The sequence below is a fragment of the Microcaecilia unicolor genome, chromosome 3, assembly GCF_901765095.1.
Source record: "Microcaecilia unicolor chromosome 3, aMicUni1.1, whole genome shotgun sequence".
Taxonomy (NCBI): Eukaryota; Metazoa; Chordata; class Amphibia; order Gymnophiona; family Siphonopidae; genus Microcaecilia; species Microcaecilia unicolor.
The window spans coordinates 106,392,708-106,411,683 of NC_044033.1; the positions used below are offsets into that span (position 1 = coordinate 106,392,708).

The 18,976-nt window shown below is 41.6% G+C and overlaps 1 protein-coding gene across 1 annotated transcript in view; it reads right to left on the reverse strand.

The window, feature by feature from the left end:
* The window catches only part of SLC24A3 (solute carrier family 24 member 3), a 646,438-nt gene that overhangs the window by 540,521 nt on the left and 86,941 nt on the right, over window positions 1-18,976 (reverse strand). The window contains exon 2 of the mRNA XM_030194674.1: window positions 18,366-18,497. Within this exon, the coding sequence (XP_030050534.1) occupies window positions 18,366-18,497 (132 nt within the window). The remainder of the gene's footprint in view (window positions 1-18,365; window positions 18,498-18,976) is intronic.

Consider the following 18,976-nt stretch of genomic DNA (forward strand, 5'->3'; position numbering starts at 1 on the left):
ATTATCCACAGCCTCCATTTGGAAATAGAGATTAAGCTGGGGGGGGGGGGGGGGGGTTCTTGATACAATTTGTCTTTTGATTACCAAGTGAGTGTCTTCTTACTATTGGTTTGACCAGTACTTATTATTTATCATTATTCAACTTTTATCACATTTTTGTACATATGACTACAGTTTGATTTTTGTTTTTTTAAATTTTCTTTTTAGACATACAGTATATGAAAACCACACAGTTGGTTTGATGCTGAAGATTAAATATAGTATAGGTATGTGTCCTATTATCCTCTCTATATAATGAAGGATGATCCATGTTCTGTTTTTTTCTTATATCAGCATATAAATGTTATAGATATTCATTTACATGTCATGGTTTATTACTACTACTACTATTTAGCATTTCTATAGTGCTACAAGGCATACGCAGCGCTGCACAAACATATATATTCTATACATATTATTTTGATGTTATGTTTTGACATTTTATAAAATACATTGTGCATTAATTTACATTATTTTTAATCTATATGTGCAATTTTAGTTTGTTCATTATTTTATAGCCCCTGACACAACCCTTTTTGTGCAAAACACAGCCTGTGTTGGGCTTTTCATTGATTGAGATTCTACAATAAAGAATACTTTAGACCTTTCACTGATCTACTGTGCTTATTTCCACATTGAATTTTGTGGATCATTTGCTTTGTTGATTCTTGCGAAAAAAAAGGCATAGCCATGCGGTAAGATTTCACTTACCATGTGGCCATTCGGGGGGAGCACTTAATGTCACCTACTGAGGTGGCATTAAGTGCTCCCATGCTAGCCTGGCGGTAACCAGGTAGCGCACAGCGCTGCCTGATTACCTGTGGGTTAGCACCTGTGGAAATATTTAGCGCAGGAAATGGCGCATGCTGGGGCTGGAACTAACGCCGGCGCCCACAGTGAGCCAGTGGTAGCTCCAGATTAGCATGTGGTTATGTTAAACTGCACCTGCTGCACACTGCCTTATTTATTTATTTATTTATTTATTTATTACATTTGTATCCCACATTTTCCCACCTATTTGCAGGCTCAACGTGGCTTACATAGTACCGTACAGGCAATCGCCAATATCGGTATGAACAAATACAGAGTGATGCTGTAATATAAGATGGTTCATGTGTTACAGACACATTAGGGAATCTTAAGGGGGAAGAATTAAGTTAAGTCCAGTACGAGCTTTGGTTTTGTTGTATTGCATGGTTTAAGTTGGATCATTAGGGTATGCCTTTCTGAACAGGTAAGTTTTCAGTAATTTCCGGAATTTGGGGTGGTTGTTTGTTGTCTTCACGGCGTTTGGTAGTGCATTCCATAGTTGTGTGCTTATATAGGAAAAGATGGATGAGTAGGTTGATTTGCTCTTTTGAAGCTTGGGTGGTGGAGATTTAAGTATGTTTGAGTTGATCTTGAAGCGTTCCTCTTTGGTAGGTCAGTGAGATCGATCATGTATCTTGGGACATCTCCGTAAATGATTTTATGGACCATGGTGCAGACTTTGAATGTAATACGTTCTTTGATTGGCAGCCAGTGTAGTATTTTGCGCAGTTTGGAGTTTCTTTAGGATTTGTTCTTTGCATCCCGCGTATATTCCATTGCAGTAGTCTAGATGACTAGTACCATGGTTTGTACCAGGTTGCAAAATATTTCCCTCGGGAAAAAAGGTTTTACTCATTTGAGTTTCCACATTGAGTGGAACATTTTCTTTGTTGTGGCTTTCGCTTGGTTCTCCAGGGTGAGAATTTTTAGGCTGTCGGAGATAGGGAGGTTGTGATCTGGGGTGATTATGTTGGTGGGTTTGTACATGTTGTATTGGGATGAAAGGATGAGACAGTGTGTTTTTTCTGTGTTAAGTTTTAGTTGGAATGCATTCGCCCATGAATTCATGATGTTTAAGCTCAGTTTGATTTCATTGGTGATTTCTGCTAGATCATATTTGTAAGGGATGTATAGTGTGACGTCATCTGTGTAAATGAAGGGTTGAGGCCTTGGTTGGATAAGAACTTGGCTAGTGGGGTCATCATTAGGTTAAAAAGGAGTGGCGATAGTGGTGATCCTTGGGGTACTCCATAGTCTGCTTTCCATGGTGATGATATGTTCGAATTTGATTTCACTTGATATGATCTATTGTTTAGGAAACCCTTGATCCAGCTGAGTACACTTCCGCTAATCCCGGAAGTATTCTAGGATGCTTAGTAGTATATTGTAGTTAACCATGTCGAACACACTAGACATGTCAAATTCTAGGAGAAGTATATTGTTGCCTAATGCAATTTCTTGTTTGAATTTGGCTATGCGAGTAATTAGTACTGTTTTGGTGCTGTGGTTGGCATGAAATCCTGATTGTGATTCATGTAGTATTGAGAATTTGTCTATGTAATCAGTAAGTTGTTTGGTTACCATGCTTTCCATCAGTTTGACTACCAATGGGATAGATGCTACTGGGCGGTAGTTAGTGATATAGTTTGTTTTTTTCTTGGTATCTTTTGGTATCGGGGTGAGGAGGATGTTACCGTTATCCTTAGGGAAGAGACCATGTTGAAGCATGTAGTTTATGTGGGATGTGAGGTCTGCTATGGGGGGCAGATTTTATTAGGTAGCTGGGGCAGCTATTCAGTTTACAGTTAGTCTTGGAGAACCTGTTAGTCACTTGATTGACTGCTTCAGTGGTTAGGAGAGCAAATCTTGTCCAGAGTCTGTCCGCTGGGGATTCATCGGGGTTTGGGTAGATACATTCGATGAAGTTTTACAAAGTAAGCTAAGACATCTCAATAAATAAATATATAAATTTATTGATGAATTAGCATCTTATTAATCTAGATGTAAACTTTTCAGACATAGCAACAAATGGTTCACAACTGACTTCTTGAAACTAAAACGGCTTTGCGGGAAATTAGAGCGAAAGTAGCAAAAGGACAACTCCGCCCAAAATAAACTAGCTTGGTGTAAAGCAATTAATGAGTATAAACAGATGTTTAAATTATCTAGAAAAAAATTATTATTCCAAACTAAAAGGAGTAAGCTCTATAGATACTAAGCATCTATTTCATATTGTTAATACTTATTGGCATCTTCTTTTAATCATCTAGCTATTTTTGATAAGGGTCCCACTGCCGATCAACTAGTGGATTATTTTCAAAAAAAGATTTTAAAAATGTGCGCACCAGTTATTTCACCTCTCAATTTGATCTTGACTTTTTACTTCTAAATAATGGGATCCCTGCAGATAGATACTGGACTGATTTCCATCCTATTCAATGAAATGATTATAATCGATTGTTTAAGAATTATGCCCATTCATATTGTCAGCTGGATGTATGCCCTACAGATATTATTCAGTTAGCACCTTCTCAACTCCTTTATCAACTTTGTCTCTTCATAAGGTGGTTAATCAATCCCAATAAATAAGTAAATAAATAAATAAGTAAATAAATAAATAAATAAATAAATAAATAAATAATGTTTTTAGCTAGATACAAATTCAATTATCCTCTGGTATCTTCCTGACTACACTAGGAGAAATGGTCACTTCCAAATACAGAAGAACCAGAAGGAATCTGTACAGATGATTTCAAATTATAAACCAATTGCCTTCATACCACTATTTGTAAAATTGATGGAGGGACTGGTTACTTTACAGTTTGGGAATTATCTGGATATGCACAATATTTTGAACATATTGCAATCAGGGTTCAGGTCAGCATATAGCACACAGACAATTCTGGCTCATTGCTTGATCATGCCAGATCCTTATTCAGTGAGAGAAAAAGGGCTTTAGTACTCCAGTTCAATCTCTCCACCACGTTCGATCTTGTGGATCATAACATTCTAATTTACATTTTGGAGGATTGCTGGCAAGGTCTTGGAGTAGTTTCTCTTTATTGTTAACTACTAGATGCTATAGGGTAAAGATGGATAATAATCTATCTGATAATCCGTGTGGGGGTCTCTCACGGGTCTCTCCTCACTATCCCCCATGTTATTTAATGTTTTCATTTATTCATTAGAAATTTTGCTTCAGCAACATGCCTGCTTATTTTCGAAGGAAAAGGGCACCCATCTTCCAACACAAATCGGGAGATGGGCATCCTTCTCCTGGTCGCCCAAATCGGCATAATCAAAAGCCGATATTGGGCGTCTTCAACTGCATTCCGTCGCGGGAATGACCAAAGTTCAAGGGGGCATGTCGGCAGTGTACCGAAGGCGGGACGGGGCGTGGTTAACAGATGGGTGTCCTCTGCCGATAATGGAAAAAAGAAGGGCGTCCCTCATGAGCATTTGGCCGACTTTACTTGGTCCATTTTTTTTCACAACCAAGCATCAAAAAGGTGCCCAAACTGACCAGATGACCACCAGACCTCCCCTGACTTCCCCAGTGTTCACTAACCACCTCCCACCCCGAAAAAAACAACTTCAAAAACTTTTTTTTTTTTTTTATAGAGTATGTCCTTCGCTATGCCTCCGTCCCTGCAACGGCAGTTGAGGACGTCCTTCCCTGTGACGGCAGTTGAGGACGTCCAAAATGTGGATGTTTCTGTGAGAAGGACATCCATGCCTTTGCTATGCTTCCGACACCCTCCGACTCTGCCACTCCTCCACTCTACTTCACTCCCTTGAGATTTGTTATACTTGTGTTGGAAAGTGTGAGCCCTCCAAAACCCACCAAAAACCTACTGTACCCACATATAGATGACACCTGCAGTCATAAGGGCTATCATAATGGTGTACAATTGGGTACAGTAGGTTTTTGGTGGGTTTTAGAGGGCTCACTATACAATATAAAGGAGCAACAGTGAGATGTGTACCTGGGAGCTTCTAGGTGAAGTCCACTGCAGTGCCTCCAAGGGTGCCCCTCTGCTCTACTGGGATGCCTGTGTGGCTAGTCTACTAAGAATGCTGGCTCCTCCCACATTCCAATGGCTTGATTTTGTATGTTTTTCACTTGGATATTTTTGTTTCGAAAATGGACCAAAAAGATAAACACACAGAGCAAAAAAAAAAACTAGCAAGTGGCCATTTTCGGGAAGAAAAAAAAAAACCTTTTGCTGTTTCAAAAATGGCTATATTTGCCATTTGGATTCTAGAAGTTTTGACCAAAACGTCCAAAGTTGGACTTAGACGTCATATCAAAAATATATTATGTTATGTCATGATATAGGTGTCACCTCCCCATCCCAACGATTTTAACTTGTCCTGCCATGCATCATCCCTCCCTATCGCACTACATCCACTTGGCCCTATCCATGGGGCCGGATTCAGTAAAGGGCACTCAGAAATTGGCACCAGAAAAAATCAGCACTTGGCGCTATTCTATAAAGGTTGTGCCAGGGGTGTAGCCAGACTTCGGCGGGAGGGGGGCCAGAGCCTGAGGTGAGGGGGCACATTTTAGCCACCCCCCCGGCACCGACGACCCCCCCTCCTGCCATTGGCGACCCCCGCCGCCGCCACCACCACCACCAACAACAACTTTGACCCCCCCCTCACTGACGACCCTCTCGACCCCCCCCTGCCGCCAACCCGCCATTGTCTGACGGGGGACCCCAACCTCCACCAGCCAAGGTCCTCTTCTTGCGGCACAAGGCTTCCTTCTGTTTCTGCATGTGCAGGACATCAGAGTAACAGAACGAAGCCTTGCGCCGGAAGAAGAGGACCTCGGTTGGCGGGGGTTGGGGTCCCCCGCCAGCAAAGGTAGGCAATGGCAGATTGCCAGCGGGAGGGGGGGTCGAGAGGGTCATCGGTAGGGGGGCTCCAGGGCCAAATCTACGTGGGCACAGGCCCCCGTGGCCCCACGTAGCTATGCTACTGGGTTGCGCCGGGCTGAACATCCTTTATAGAATAGCCCATAGTGCCGGTTCTTATGCCCAAATTTGGGCACCAGGACTTCTGCCTGCTGAAACCAAATGTAATTCCTGCTGCCTATGGATAGGGCCAAGTGGATGTAGTGCGATAGGGAGGGATGATGCATGGCAGAACAAGTTAAAATCGTTGGGATGGGGAGGTGACACCTATATCATGACATAACATAATATATTTTTGATATGACGTCTAAGTCCAACTTTGGACGTTTTGGTCAAAACTTCCAGAATCCAAATGGCAAATATAGCCATTTTTGAAACAGCAAAAGGTTTTTTTTTTTCTTCCCGAAAATGGCCACTTGCTAGTTTTTTTTTTTGCTCTGTGTGTTTATCTTGACTTTTTACTTCTAAATAATGGGATCCCTGCAGATAGATACTGGACTGATTTCCATCCTATTCAATGAAATGATTATAATCGATTGTTTATAATCGAGTGCACATCCCTGGTATTTTTTAACACTGTGCACAACTTTTTGGAACACCCCTGACTCACCCATGCCCTTCCTATGGCCATGCCCCCTTTTGGGTTGTGTGCTAAGGGATTTAGGTGCCCACTGTTATAAAATAGAGCACAGTCAGATGCACATGCCAGACCAGTCAACATCAACAAATTGATAGCATCCTATTATTACCGTTAGTTGGCTCGTTAACCAATCAAGTTGTGTGTGGATCTCAGTATCGCACCCAAATTTGCTCGTCAAAATTTGGGCGACCTTTATAGAATCCGGGGGATGCTGTTTATTTTAGAAAAAAGTTAAATGCTCATATTTTTTATATTGTTTTTAAATGAATACATATATAATGGGCTGTTTGTTTTATTGATCATTTTATGGAATTGTTTTCTAATTGATTGTCTTACCTTTATTTTATTGTAGACATCAATGTGTATTTAACATTGTTTATCATTTTATCATTTATTAGAACTTACTATACTGCTGTTTCTGAAAACAAATCAGAGCAATTTACATAACCACGCAGCTAAAAGCAATGATAAAAGTAGGAAAGGAACACCATTAAAACAATAGTAATGATAAAAATCATACTTGCCTATTGGGTATTTGCTATACCACCTATCAGTGTTGCCACTATAAAGCAGTTTACAGACTAAAATACAGTTAGAAAAGAACTCCAATTAAATTAATTGGATAGAAGAAACATAGAAATAAGGCAGAGTATTTCAAGGGATAAGAGGGAGATCCATTGCAAGCACGCTGAGCCCCCAACACTGTATATTCCGTCTTTGTTAAATGCTAGCGTAAAGTAATAGGTCTTCAGGCCTGTTTTGAATTTTGTAAAAGAAAGTTCAGCCCTAAGAAGTGGAGGTAATGAATTCCATAAGGCCAGAGCTAAGTAGACAGTTGTTGAACTGGGTAGAGTTTAGATAAGCCTTAGACAGAGGCGGCAAAGTAAGTAGTAATTTCAATGAAGAAGGGAGGTGACAAGCCAGATGATATAATACCAGAAGTGAAGCCAAGTAAAGTGGGGAACCAGTGTAAAGTGCTCTGTAGGCAAGTATTATACTTGAAACGATATTGAATTGGAAGCCAGTGGTGTTGATACAGTAGCAGTGATGCTCAGTCTGATTGCCATATTCTGGACTGATTGAAGACATCTGAGAGATGATTGTGGTAGATCTGTGTAGACTACACTACAACAGTCCAAACATGAAGTAACGGTGGCAAGGCATGTAGAACGGTTTCCCAATCTGAAATAACAATCTCATACTGCTCTACATTGATGAAGAAATTAGAAACAGCATCTGAATACTAAAGAAATGTGCAGACTGAAAGAGAGTTGGCTATTTCGGATAACTCCTATGTATCTAAAGGAATCTGCCAAGGAGATAAGCGAGCCCAAAAGTATAGGTGATAAAGATCCAATAATAACACGCAGGAAATCCTGCACAATGGTTTTACTGGCTCCCCACCTCCAGTTCAAAGACCCCCTCTCCAGGAAAAAATCTGTGGTTGAGAAGGTTCATTATAAACAAACAAATATATCTTTACATTTTAAAACTCAGCACAGAAATACTGCAATAACCCTGGGATTCTACATATGGTGCCTTAATTTCCGCATGGAAATTGAAGCATATTCTATAACAAAGCATGCAACTTAATTGGTTAACTAGCTGATCAGCGCTGTTAACTGGATGTTAACAAGCAATTATCAACACTAATTGGAATTAAGATTTACGCACACAACTTGCCAAACGTATTCTGTAACGTGATGTGTACAAATTCTAAAAGTTGCATAGTTGAAATGGGGTGTGGCCGGGGGGGGGGGGTGCGTGGGCATTTCTAAAATCAATGCACGTTGTTATAGAATATACCCACTGTCTGCCTTATTCTATAAAGGTTATGCTCCTAAATTTACACTCCTAAATTATGAGCTTAATCTATTATGAGCATCGATTATGCTCGTAATTTAGGAGTAAAGTGGAGGAGTGGTCTGATGGTTTGAGCGCCAGTGTTGACATCCAGAGTTGCCTGCTTCAAATCCCACTACTGCTCTTTATGCTCTTGGGCAAGTCACTTAACCCTCTATTACCTCAGATACAAGCTTAGATTGTGAGCCCGACAGGGAAATACCCAGTGTACCTGAATGTAACTCACCTTGAGCTACTACTGAAATAGTTGTGAGCAAAATCTAAATAAATAAGTTTAGTAGCATAATCTTTACAGAATAAAGCCCTCTGCAACTAATTTAACATTGGGATTTATGCCAAGTAAAACAAGGCATACATGGCCACGACTAAATTTGGTCGCGTGGAAAGGCGCTCGTCGTAATTCTATATATCGTGTGGAAATTTAAGCCTATTCTATAAAATGTAGGCGTACCTTAGAGAATACACCTAGGCATATTTGTTTTCAGTACAGAATTTTCAGGCGCCAAATATACAACCTAGCCCTAAATGTATAAGATCTACATCAGGGAACAGTGTGCATCCCACCCTATGGATATTACTGTGTTTTAACTCAGGAGCAACATCAGCAAATAATTCTGCATAGATGGACAGAATGGACTGGTGGTACAACAGTACTGGATACATTTGTAAGGATCCTTGCAGTCAGGGCCACAGCAAGTTATGTGAGGCAGATCAGAGACCCTAATGGGCACATGGGGTGGTGGTGGTAATGGTTTAGTGCACGGCTGGAGCTGTGAAGACTTAGACTCCTTATCATAAACTATGTGACCCCTTTACTAAAGTGTGTTAGGTGATTAACACACAAAAACAGACTAATGCACAATTGCCTTAACCCGATTTGCTCTAGTTTGCCTGTTATCGCACAGTAAACCAGGTATTAATGAATCTCTTCATTTTTCTCTGTCAGGAGGTATGGCATGGGTGGAGAATGGGCGTGGAAATATTATTCAGTTAGCTCGTTATACTAACCGTGTGCTAACAGGCTAACGTATAAGGATAGAGAGGGTCGTAAAGGTGGAGGAGTAGCTCTGTATGTGAGGAATGATATCACTGCGACTGAAATGACAGGGACCTGGGGAAAGGAAGAAGCAATATGGATCACCTTAAAAAGAGATGATAGAACCTCTGTCCACGTGGGTGTTGTCTACAGACCTCCGACACAATTGGAGGAATTAGATAAAGACCTGATCGCAGATATTCAAAAGTTGGGAAGCAAGAGAGAGGTGCTGTTGCTGGGAGATTTCAATCTGCTGGATGTAGATTGGAAGGTTCCGTCTGCGGAATCAGAAAGAAGTAGAGGGATCGTGGATGCTTTCCAAAGTGTTTTGCTCAGACAAATGATGATGGAACCCATGAGGGAGGGAGCGACACTGGATCTGGTGCTCACAAATGGGGATAGCGTGTCAAATATCCGAGTGGGTGCCCACCTGGGCAGCAGTGACCATCAAACAGTTTGGTTTGATATAACAGCTAAAGTGGAGAGCGGCCACTCAAACCTCAAAGTCCTGGATTTCAAGCATGCTGACTTTAGTAAAATGGGGGAATACCTGAGGAAGGAGATGATGGGCTGGGAGGAAGTACAAGAAGTGGAAGGACAGTGGTCCAGGCTGAAAGAAGCTATAAATAGGGCCATGAACCTTTATGTAAGGAAAGTAAATAAAAGCAAGAGAAAAAGGAAACCGATATGGTTCTCCAAGCAAGTAGTTGAGAAAATAAAGGCTAAAGAGTTGGCGTTCCAGAAATGCAGAAAAACTCAAGAAAAGGAACACATGGAGGAATACCGGATGAAACTGAAAGAAGCAAAGAGAGAGATATGAGTGGCAAAAGCGCAAGCGGAAGAACAAATGACTAGAAATGTAAGGAGGGGTGACAAAAATTTCTTCAGGTATATTAGTGAAAGGAGAATGACTAAAAAGGGAATTGTGAGACTAAAAGATACTGCGAACCGCTATGTGGAAAATGATGAAGAAAAAGCAAATTTGCTAAATAGATACTTTTGTTCTGTTTTCACTGAAGAAAATCCTGGAGAAGGACCACGATGGACTGGAAATAGTACAAATGAGAATGAAGTGGATAGAGCACCGTTCATGGAAGAAAGTGTGTATCAACAATTTGAAAAGCTAAAGGTGGACAAAGCCATGGGACCGGACGGGATCCACCCCAGGATATTGAGGGAGCTCAGAGAGGTTTTGGCGGGTCCTCTTAAAGATTTGTTTAATATATCCTTGCAGACGGGAAAGGTTCCGAGGGATTGGAGAATGGCGGAGGTGGTCCCTCTTCACAAAAGTGGTGATAGGGAAGAAGCTGGAAACTACAGGCCAGCAAGCCTCACTTCGGTTATTGTAAAAATGTAATGGAAGCGATAATGAAGGAAAGGATAGTGAATTTCCTGGAAGCCAATAAGTTGCAAGATCCGAGACAACATGGTTTTATGAAAGGGAAATCGTGCCAAATGAATCTCATTGAGTTCTTTGATTGGGTGACAGGAGAATTGAATCAGGGACGAGCTATGGACGTAATCTACTTAGATTTCATCAAAGCTTTTGACACGGATCCCCGCAGGAGGCTCTTAAATAAACTGGAGGGGCTGAAGATAGGACCTGAAGTGGTGAACTGGATTAGGAACTGGTTGACGGACAGACGCCAGAGGGTGGTGGTGAATGGAATTCGCTCGGAGGAGGGAAAGGTGAGTAGTGGAGTGCCTCAGGGATCGGTGCTGGGGCCGATTCTGTTCAATATATTTGTGAGTGACGTTGCCGAAGGGTTAGAAGGTAAAGTTTGCCTATTTGCGGATGATACTAAGATCTGTAACAGAGTGGACACCCGGGAGGGAGTGGAAAACATGAAAAAGGATCTGAGGAAGCTAGAAGAATGATCTAAGGTTTGGCAATTAAAATTCAATGCGAAGAAATGCAAAGTGATGCACTTAGGGAATAGAAATCCACGTGAGATGTATGTGTTAGGCGGGGAGAGTCTGATAGGTATGGGCGGAGAGAGGGATCTTGGGGTGATAGTATCTGAGGATTTGAAGGCAACGAAACAGTGTGACAAGGCGGTGGCCATAGCTAGAAGGTTGTTAGGCTGTATAGAGAGAGGTGTGACCAGCAGAAGAAAGGGGGTGTTGATGCCCCTGTATAAGTCGTTGGTGAGGCCCCACCTGGAGTATTGTGTTCAGTTTTGGAGGCCATATCTTGTTAAGGATGTAAAAAGAATCGAAGCGGTGCAAAGAAAAGCTACGAGAATGGTATGGGATTTGCGTTACAAGACGTATAAGGAGAGACTTGCTGAACTAAACATGTATACTCTGGAGGAAAGGAGAAACAGGGGTGATATGATACAGACGTTCAAATATTTGAAAGGTATTAATCCGCAAACGAACCTTTTCCGGAGATGGGAAGATGGTAGAACGAGAGGACATGAAATGAGATTGAAGGGGGGCAGACTCAAGAAAAATCTCAGGAAGTATTTTTTCACGGAGAGACTAGTGGATGCTTGGAATGCCCTCCCGCGGGAGGTGGTGGAAATGAAAACGGTAACGGAATTCAAACATGCGTGGGATAAGCATAAAGGAATCCTGTTCAGGAGAAATGGATCCTCAGGAGCTTAGTCAAGATCGGGAGGCGGGGCTGGTGGTTGGGAGGCGGGATAGTGCTGGGCAGACTTATACGGTCTGTGCCAGAGCCGGTGGTGGGAAGCGAGACCGGTGGTTGGGAGGCGGGGGTAGTGCTGGGCAGACTTATACGGTCTGTGCCAGAGCCGGTGGTTGGGAGGCGGGGATAGTGCTGGGCAGTCTTATACGGTCTGTGCCCTGAAAAGCACAGGTACAAATCAAAGTAGGGTATACACAAAAAGTAGCACATATGAATTGTCTTGTTGGGCAGACTGGATGGACCGTGCAGGTCTTTTTCTGCCGTCATCTACTATGTTACTATGTTACTATGTATAGTTAACGAAAGCAGGTACCATATGCAAATGGGAACATTAACACACAAACTGAACAAAAGAATAAATGCCAGATTTGCGGCTAACGCACTGTAAAATCCCATGTTAAGCCGCCTTAACTGCAAATATTAATTCGCTTTAGTAAAGGGGCCCCTAAGCGTGTGTCATCGCCCACACTTGGGCCTCAATTTTATTATATTTTGTCTCGGGGGGGGGGGGGCAATTTCTCCAAATGTGTTATTTTTGCACATACCATGACAGTGATGAACCTCACTCATCTTGTGTGAAGACTCCCTTGATTGTTTTCTTTTGTGTCCAGTGTAAAGTGAATGTGACAGGTCAGAAGTTTTCACCCACCCCTCTGCCTGCTGTTTGACTGAGGAACACAGAAGCATAGCCCTCAATCGGACCAGGAGACCAGGACTGCAAAGTGTTTGACATTGTTTCTAATTAGAAGCATCTATGTGTGGAAGTTGGATCTTAGGAGGGGGAGACTGCATGTAGACCTAGAAGGGAATAAGTTAACCTCAGACCTAGGGAGACCTCTTACCCTAAAAGACTATATACCGGATAGCTGGTTTGCCCCAGAACCCAGAAAACCAACTATCCTATCAGCTAATTATAATGAAGAGATCACAAACACAGATAGAAAGATGGAACTAACAGTGTTACCCAATGCTGTACTATCTCAGGACTGAAAGACTACCTCAGAAATGTATGTATTTTGCACTCGAGTTGCCTTGAAGGAACCCCCTTCCCCCCCCCAATACAGAACTCACTTCCTTGACAAAGAGTGTGGTATGGAGAGCAATTAAGGGAGAAGACTGGGAAGAAACAAATGTTCTTTGAGGACCTTGGGGTGAATATCTAGTGATGGACCACCCCAAGGCAGGGATACCCCCTTACAAATGTATGAATTTAAATGCCACAGACAGCATTAAAATTAATACAGTGACCTCTGCCACTGCACATTACCCCCACCACACCTAAGTACAATAATGTGTACACAGATGGGCTATTAACAAACAATAGCCAAATAAATATTGTTCATTCAAGAGATTACAGAATCAGAGGTGAACAAACATGCGGTGGAAAGCAATGATCCATTGTACAAACTGCCTGCACTAGACTCTACGTTCCATTGCCACGGTTCAGTGAAATGAAATTATACCCAAACTGATGTGAATAAAAACCTGTTCACTTTATAGGTATTTTAGAGCTCCCCAGATGACTAAAGCAAGAATCACATTATAACACGTCAGTGTGAAGATTTTTTTCTCAGGGAATGAGGGTACACCCGGCCTGCTTACCTATAATTATATTCTGTTGGCATCACAACTGCATCTTGGAAGCCAATTTTATACATGCTGAAACTGGGACAGTGGAAATGCATGCTTAAGAGCCTCAACCGAGTGAAGTAATCACACCATGAATTCATATTCCTTGCCCTAGAGAAATGGGCATGGTCTTGGATTCTTTTCATTATATGAAATTATTATCTTTTGCTGCCATTAGCCAGGTTTAGTTCTACAACTACCTTAAAAAATAGCTTTGCAATGACAGAGCACAACATTTAAGAGTTTGCCTCGGGGGTTATAATGGGATATTTTCATTTTGTAAGGGACTTCAGTTACTGAAAGCTATGAGAAAACCAAGGTTTCCTTGGCACTGATACAATGTGGAACAGAGAAACAACACGGTGGGTTAGCATGAGCAAGGAGGTTTAATGACAGGAGACAGAATGAGCCTCTCTGGACCACTGTGTGGGCTGAAGTCAGTGGGCGGAGTTTGCCGCCATATTGAGGGACGCAAAACATTCGTAGACGCGATTGAAAACAATAGCAAACTTGTGCTGTTTCCATTGTTTTATTAAACCTCCTTGGTTTTGCATTCTTTATGTTAGGAGAAGATCGGGGGAGGGGGGAGGGAGGTGAAGGGGGGCAGGGTTTTATTCAAAATGTATTTGTCAGTGCACCAGAGCTTGCTTTGTTATTTTTCAGTGCTGCATTGTGGTTTTCAGTGCTGCGCTATATGCTTTTATTTCTGCTTATGATAACAATAAACATGTTTCTATATAAAACCAATAGCAAACACTTATATGGTGTTTTTTTTATTTGACAGCTTTTTTATTTATTTGAAAGCTTCCCATCTGCACATATATATCATGAAATAAAATTGGAAATCACTAAGGGCTTCTTTTACAAAGCCATGCTAGCAATTCCTGTGCAGCAATTCCTATGGGCTTCCTCTCATTTGCCGCGTGGGAATCGCTACCACGGCTTTGTAAAAGAAGCCCTAAAACAGCATAAAAAATTATTGTAGCTGGTAGAAACAGCAGTAATCAACTCTTTGTGCTCATTTTGCTATACTTTTCTATGCAATCCATGGCCAAATCTCAGTGAGGATATCCAGTTTCTTGATGGGTTCATCTTAACTGTTGCTGTAATCTACCTTGGGAAGCCTGGTGTTATGAAAATGGAATATATTGAAATTAAATGGAAGCAAAATTAAAACTGTCCTTTCATTGGGGCACATGAATCACATCTTCACTTCATCTAAATAAAACCATCTGATTACACAAAAATATGACACATAAATTCTACAATATGTAAGAAAACAAGCATAAAACACTCCTTAATTAACAAAAGTAGAGAGAGATGAATCCTGGAGAGAGTGTGCCTCAAATTTATATCCTTATCAACTCAATAGTCAGATGGGATGTGAAAAATAGTCACATCCTCCATAAGCAATTCTAATATAGACATTGAGAAAAGACTAGTTCAACCAGGATCACTTTCTAACAGCATGTGTTAATGCCGTTAACGTATGCTATTTGCTGCAGGACTTATTTTTATGCTATGAACAGAACTGTGCCAAGGCAGGAATTCAGCATTACAGTTTTTTCATCACAGGAAAGTTTGCAGAGATGTCAAGAAATTGCTGTTCATTTCTACAGAGCAGAGAATACATTTTTCTCCCTAGCTCTTGCTGAGCACCTTCACATGAAAGCATCTATACTGCATCTCAACAAGGCAATGACTACAATTTCAAGAATGACAAAACGAAAAAAAATATGTCATACTCAGAAGCGTAGCCAGGTTGAGACATGGAAGGGAGTGGAGGACAGGCTGTGCAGGCGCATACAGGTGTGATGGACTGGTGGGACCGTGTAAAAAAATAGGTGCCGGTGCCATCGGAACTCTGTTTGGGGGAATGGCCGCTCACCTGGCGACCCACCCAGCTATGCTACTGGTCATACTGGCTGCACATTGCCCAGAATGAAAAGGTGTCCACCCCTAGGCACTGTAAACTGCTGTGAAGGTATTATCATACAGCAGGATATCAAGCAGAAATAAAACTTGAAACCTGCAACTTCAACTTAATGATAAGGATAGCAACAGTGCAGGTGACGATAACACCTTGCTGCAGCTATAGGCCATGATGAACCCGAATATGGACCCAATGCAGCAGGAGACAAACAGAAAGCAAAGGAAAACATTAGGGGGCCCTTTCACGGAGTGGCGGTAAGCAAACACGGGCTTACCGCTCACTCTTTCGGGACTGCCGCTGGCCAAACGGGCTGCTGGCGGTAGTCCCGCCACGAGCGTGCGCCATTTCTGAGGGAAAAAGAAAACCCCCAGAAATGGCTTGCGTGGCGGTAACCCGGCGGTAATCAGGCATTACCACATGCTGCCTGGTTTCCACCGGGTTAGAATGGAAGCCCTCAGTGGGTGGTGGTAAGGGCATGCGGTAAGAGTTCACTTACCGCATGGCCATGTGTGTTGGGGGCTTTTTTACCCACTGTGGTAAAAAGGATCTTGGCATGTAGGAAAATACGGCCCCCGCCACCAGCCTAGGATCCTTTTTCCCGCAGCTTGGTAAAAGGGTCCCTAAGAGAGCTAATTACTGTTATCTGGACTCCTGAAGATAAACGGGAGATACTGGGCTTGATATTCAAAATGATTTAACAGGTCAAAAATGGCTCCCGACCAGTTAAATCACTCGTGCAGGGCTGTCTGCTGATATTCAGCGGCAGTTAAATCAGACCACATAAAAGTCAGTCCTATCTTTGCGTTGTCACTTAGTTGGTTAAGTGCTTTATCATATTGAATATCTGGGAATAACGTCGCCACCATGAAACATCTACCCCAATATCCCCTGAATTCTATATATGATGCCTAAAGTTGCATGTGCAAATCAGCATGTACAGTTTGTTTAACAAACTAATCAGCGCCAATAACTGGCCGCTAGCAAGCAATTATCAGTGCTAATTAGTACTAATTAGAATTTATGCGCACAACTTTTTTAAGCGTATTCTATAAAGTGGTGCACATAAATTATAAAACGTGAATCACAAAAGGGAGCATAGCCATGGGAAGGGCATGGGCGGGTCATGGATATTCTTAAAAATTACTAACACTGTTACAAAATATGCCCAAACCATGCCTAAATAAGACGTGGGCATTTACACCAGGTTTTTGTTGGCATAAATAGCTGCGCCTAAATTTTAGTCATGGGGACGGCCGCTACACATATTCTATAAACCACACCTAATTATAGGTGAGGTTTATAGAATAGCACTAAGCGTGGGGGGGGGGGGGGGGGGGGGGGGGGTCGGCACCATATATAGAATTTTCCCCTGTATGTATGTATAAAAAGGAATTTTCAGATTACAAAGAATTTCCAAGCATACCGATGCATAATATATCCTACAGGCTGTAGAAGGAAGCCCTCTTTGACACAAATAAGTGCAAAGCATGCCTTGACATCAGAGGGAAGTTTATTCCTATCATGGTATATGCAATACTGCCCCACAGGGACACAAAATCCTCTGTGAGACACCTGAAATTCTTATGTAGCCGCAAAGGGCCAGATTCTATATATGGCGCCTGAAAATTCCGCATGGTAAAAAAAAATACACCTAGACGTATTCTATAAAGTACTCCTAAATTTTATAGAATAGGCTTAAATTTCCACATGGTATATAGAATATTCCGAGAGCCAAATTTAGTCACGTCCATTTAAGCCATGTTTTACTTGGCGCAAATCCCAATGCCTAAATTAGGCACAGAGCAGGTGTATTCTATAATAATGCACATAGATTTTAGAAAAGCCCACAACCCACCCATGGCCACACCCCCTTTAAACTATATGACTTCGAATTTAGGCGCACCAGGTTACTGAATACACTTACTGAGTTGTGCACATAAATCATGATTAATGCTAATTAGTGCTAATTGCTTGTTGACATCCAATTAATAGCGTTGCTTAGCTAGTTAATTAAGGTATGCGCATTGTTATAGAATACATTTCGGTTTCCATGCAGATTTTCAAGCGCCATAGAATCTGGGCAAAGCAGCTAATACTGCAAAATCTTTAGGACATTCTGATTCACCTGCACTTGTCTTAATACCAAATGAGTTCTTAGCAGCTATGTGTATAGGAGATATTTTATTTGCCTTTGCTTTGTGAAGATACAAACTCCTACAGGGCACCTGTACACACAATAATCTTTAACAATAAAGAAACTTGTATGTCTTTTTGCAAGGTTAACAACTTAAGCAACCCATACCAAAGAAAAGTGGGTTAAGTCAGTGATTTTAATTTTATTCCACATGAACCCTCCTGACTGAATAGGCTACTTTTCATGCAGTGGCAATGAAGATGCCTGAGCTATATCTCCATATGATTCAGTCTCCAAACCAGGTTAATCTGCATAGTGACATCCAAATCTGCACATACTGGATCTCTGATATATGCAGATTTAGCTAATGGTAGATTTTCAAGCATTTAACATGTTCAAGGCAGCCTTTTCCAATTCAATGTAGAGTGATTGCATTGCTTATAGAACAATATCATCATGTAAATTAAATCCTTATTTTAGATTCTCTGTACTCACTATAATTAGAAGCAGTTTTTATATGCATCATTTTTTTTCTTTTAATAAGCTTATCATGCCCGATTTCGCAGTCACAGGTACTTCCCAAAGAGCTGACTCAAGCTGTAGCCTAAGGCATCTTCAGTGTTGTAATGCTGGCACCAGGTGAATCCCTGAGCAGCACCAGTGTGGAAAATATTACATAAGAGTCAGGGCAGAAAGCAGCTGTTCTTACCTGGCTCTGTGCAGTTCTTATGATACACTGGCTTCTCCCAGTCTTTGGTGGCATTCTTCTCAGTGGTCCACAACAACTTCCTTCCATTCCACCTGTCACTAGTTTCCACATGATAGCTAAGGGCATCATAACCTAAAGGGAAAAAAAACACATTTGAGACCATTTTTGCCAGAAATTAGGACCCTCAGCCCCCACAGTGCTTTCAAAACATCTTAGGCACAAAAGAAAAATGGAGGACGCTTTTTCAGAAGACATACCCACATATTTACACACTTCTCCTGTTGCTTAGCTATTCTGGTGAGATGCCTGCAGAAGGGTTCTAGGTTTTTGCATCATACCCCAGCAGGGCTCTAGATCACAATAAAATGCCCAGTTTTACTGACAGAATTTAAAACTTTGAAATTGTCAGCTGCCTTCATGAAGAAGAGTGAACTGGTGCTGACTCAGCTGTTCTAAATGTTAATGGTTTAGGGCTCTATGCAAACATACAGTGCAGTGGCTTCCAAACTTGTCCTTGTGACCCTACAGCCAGGATATCCATTAAATATATTTACAACTATTGGAGAGCTTGTATATGCAAATTTATCTTATACATATTCCTTTGCAGATAG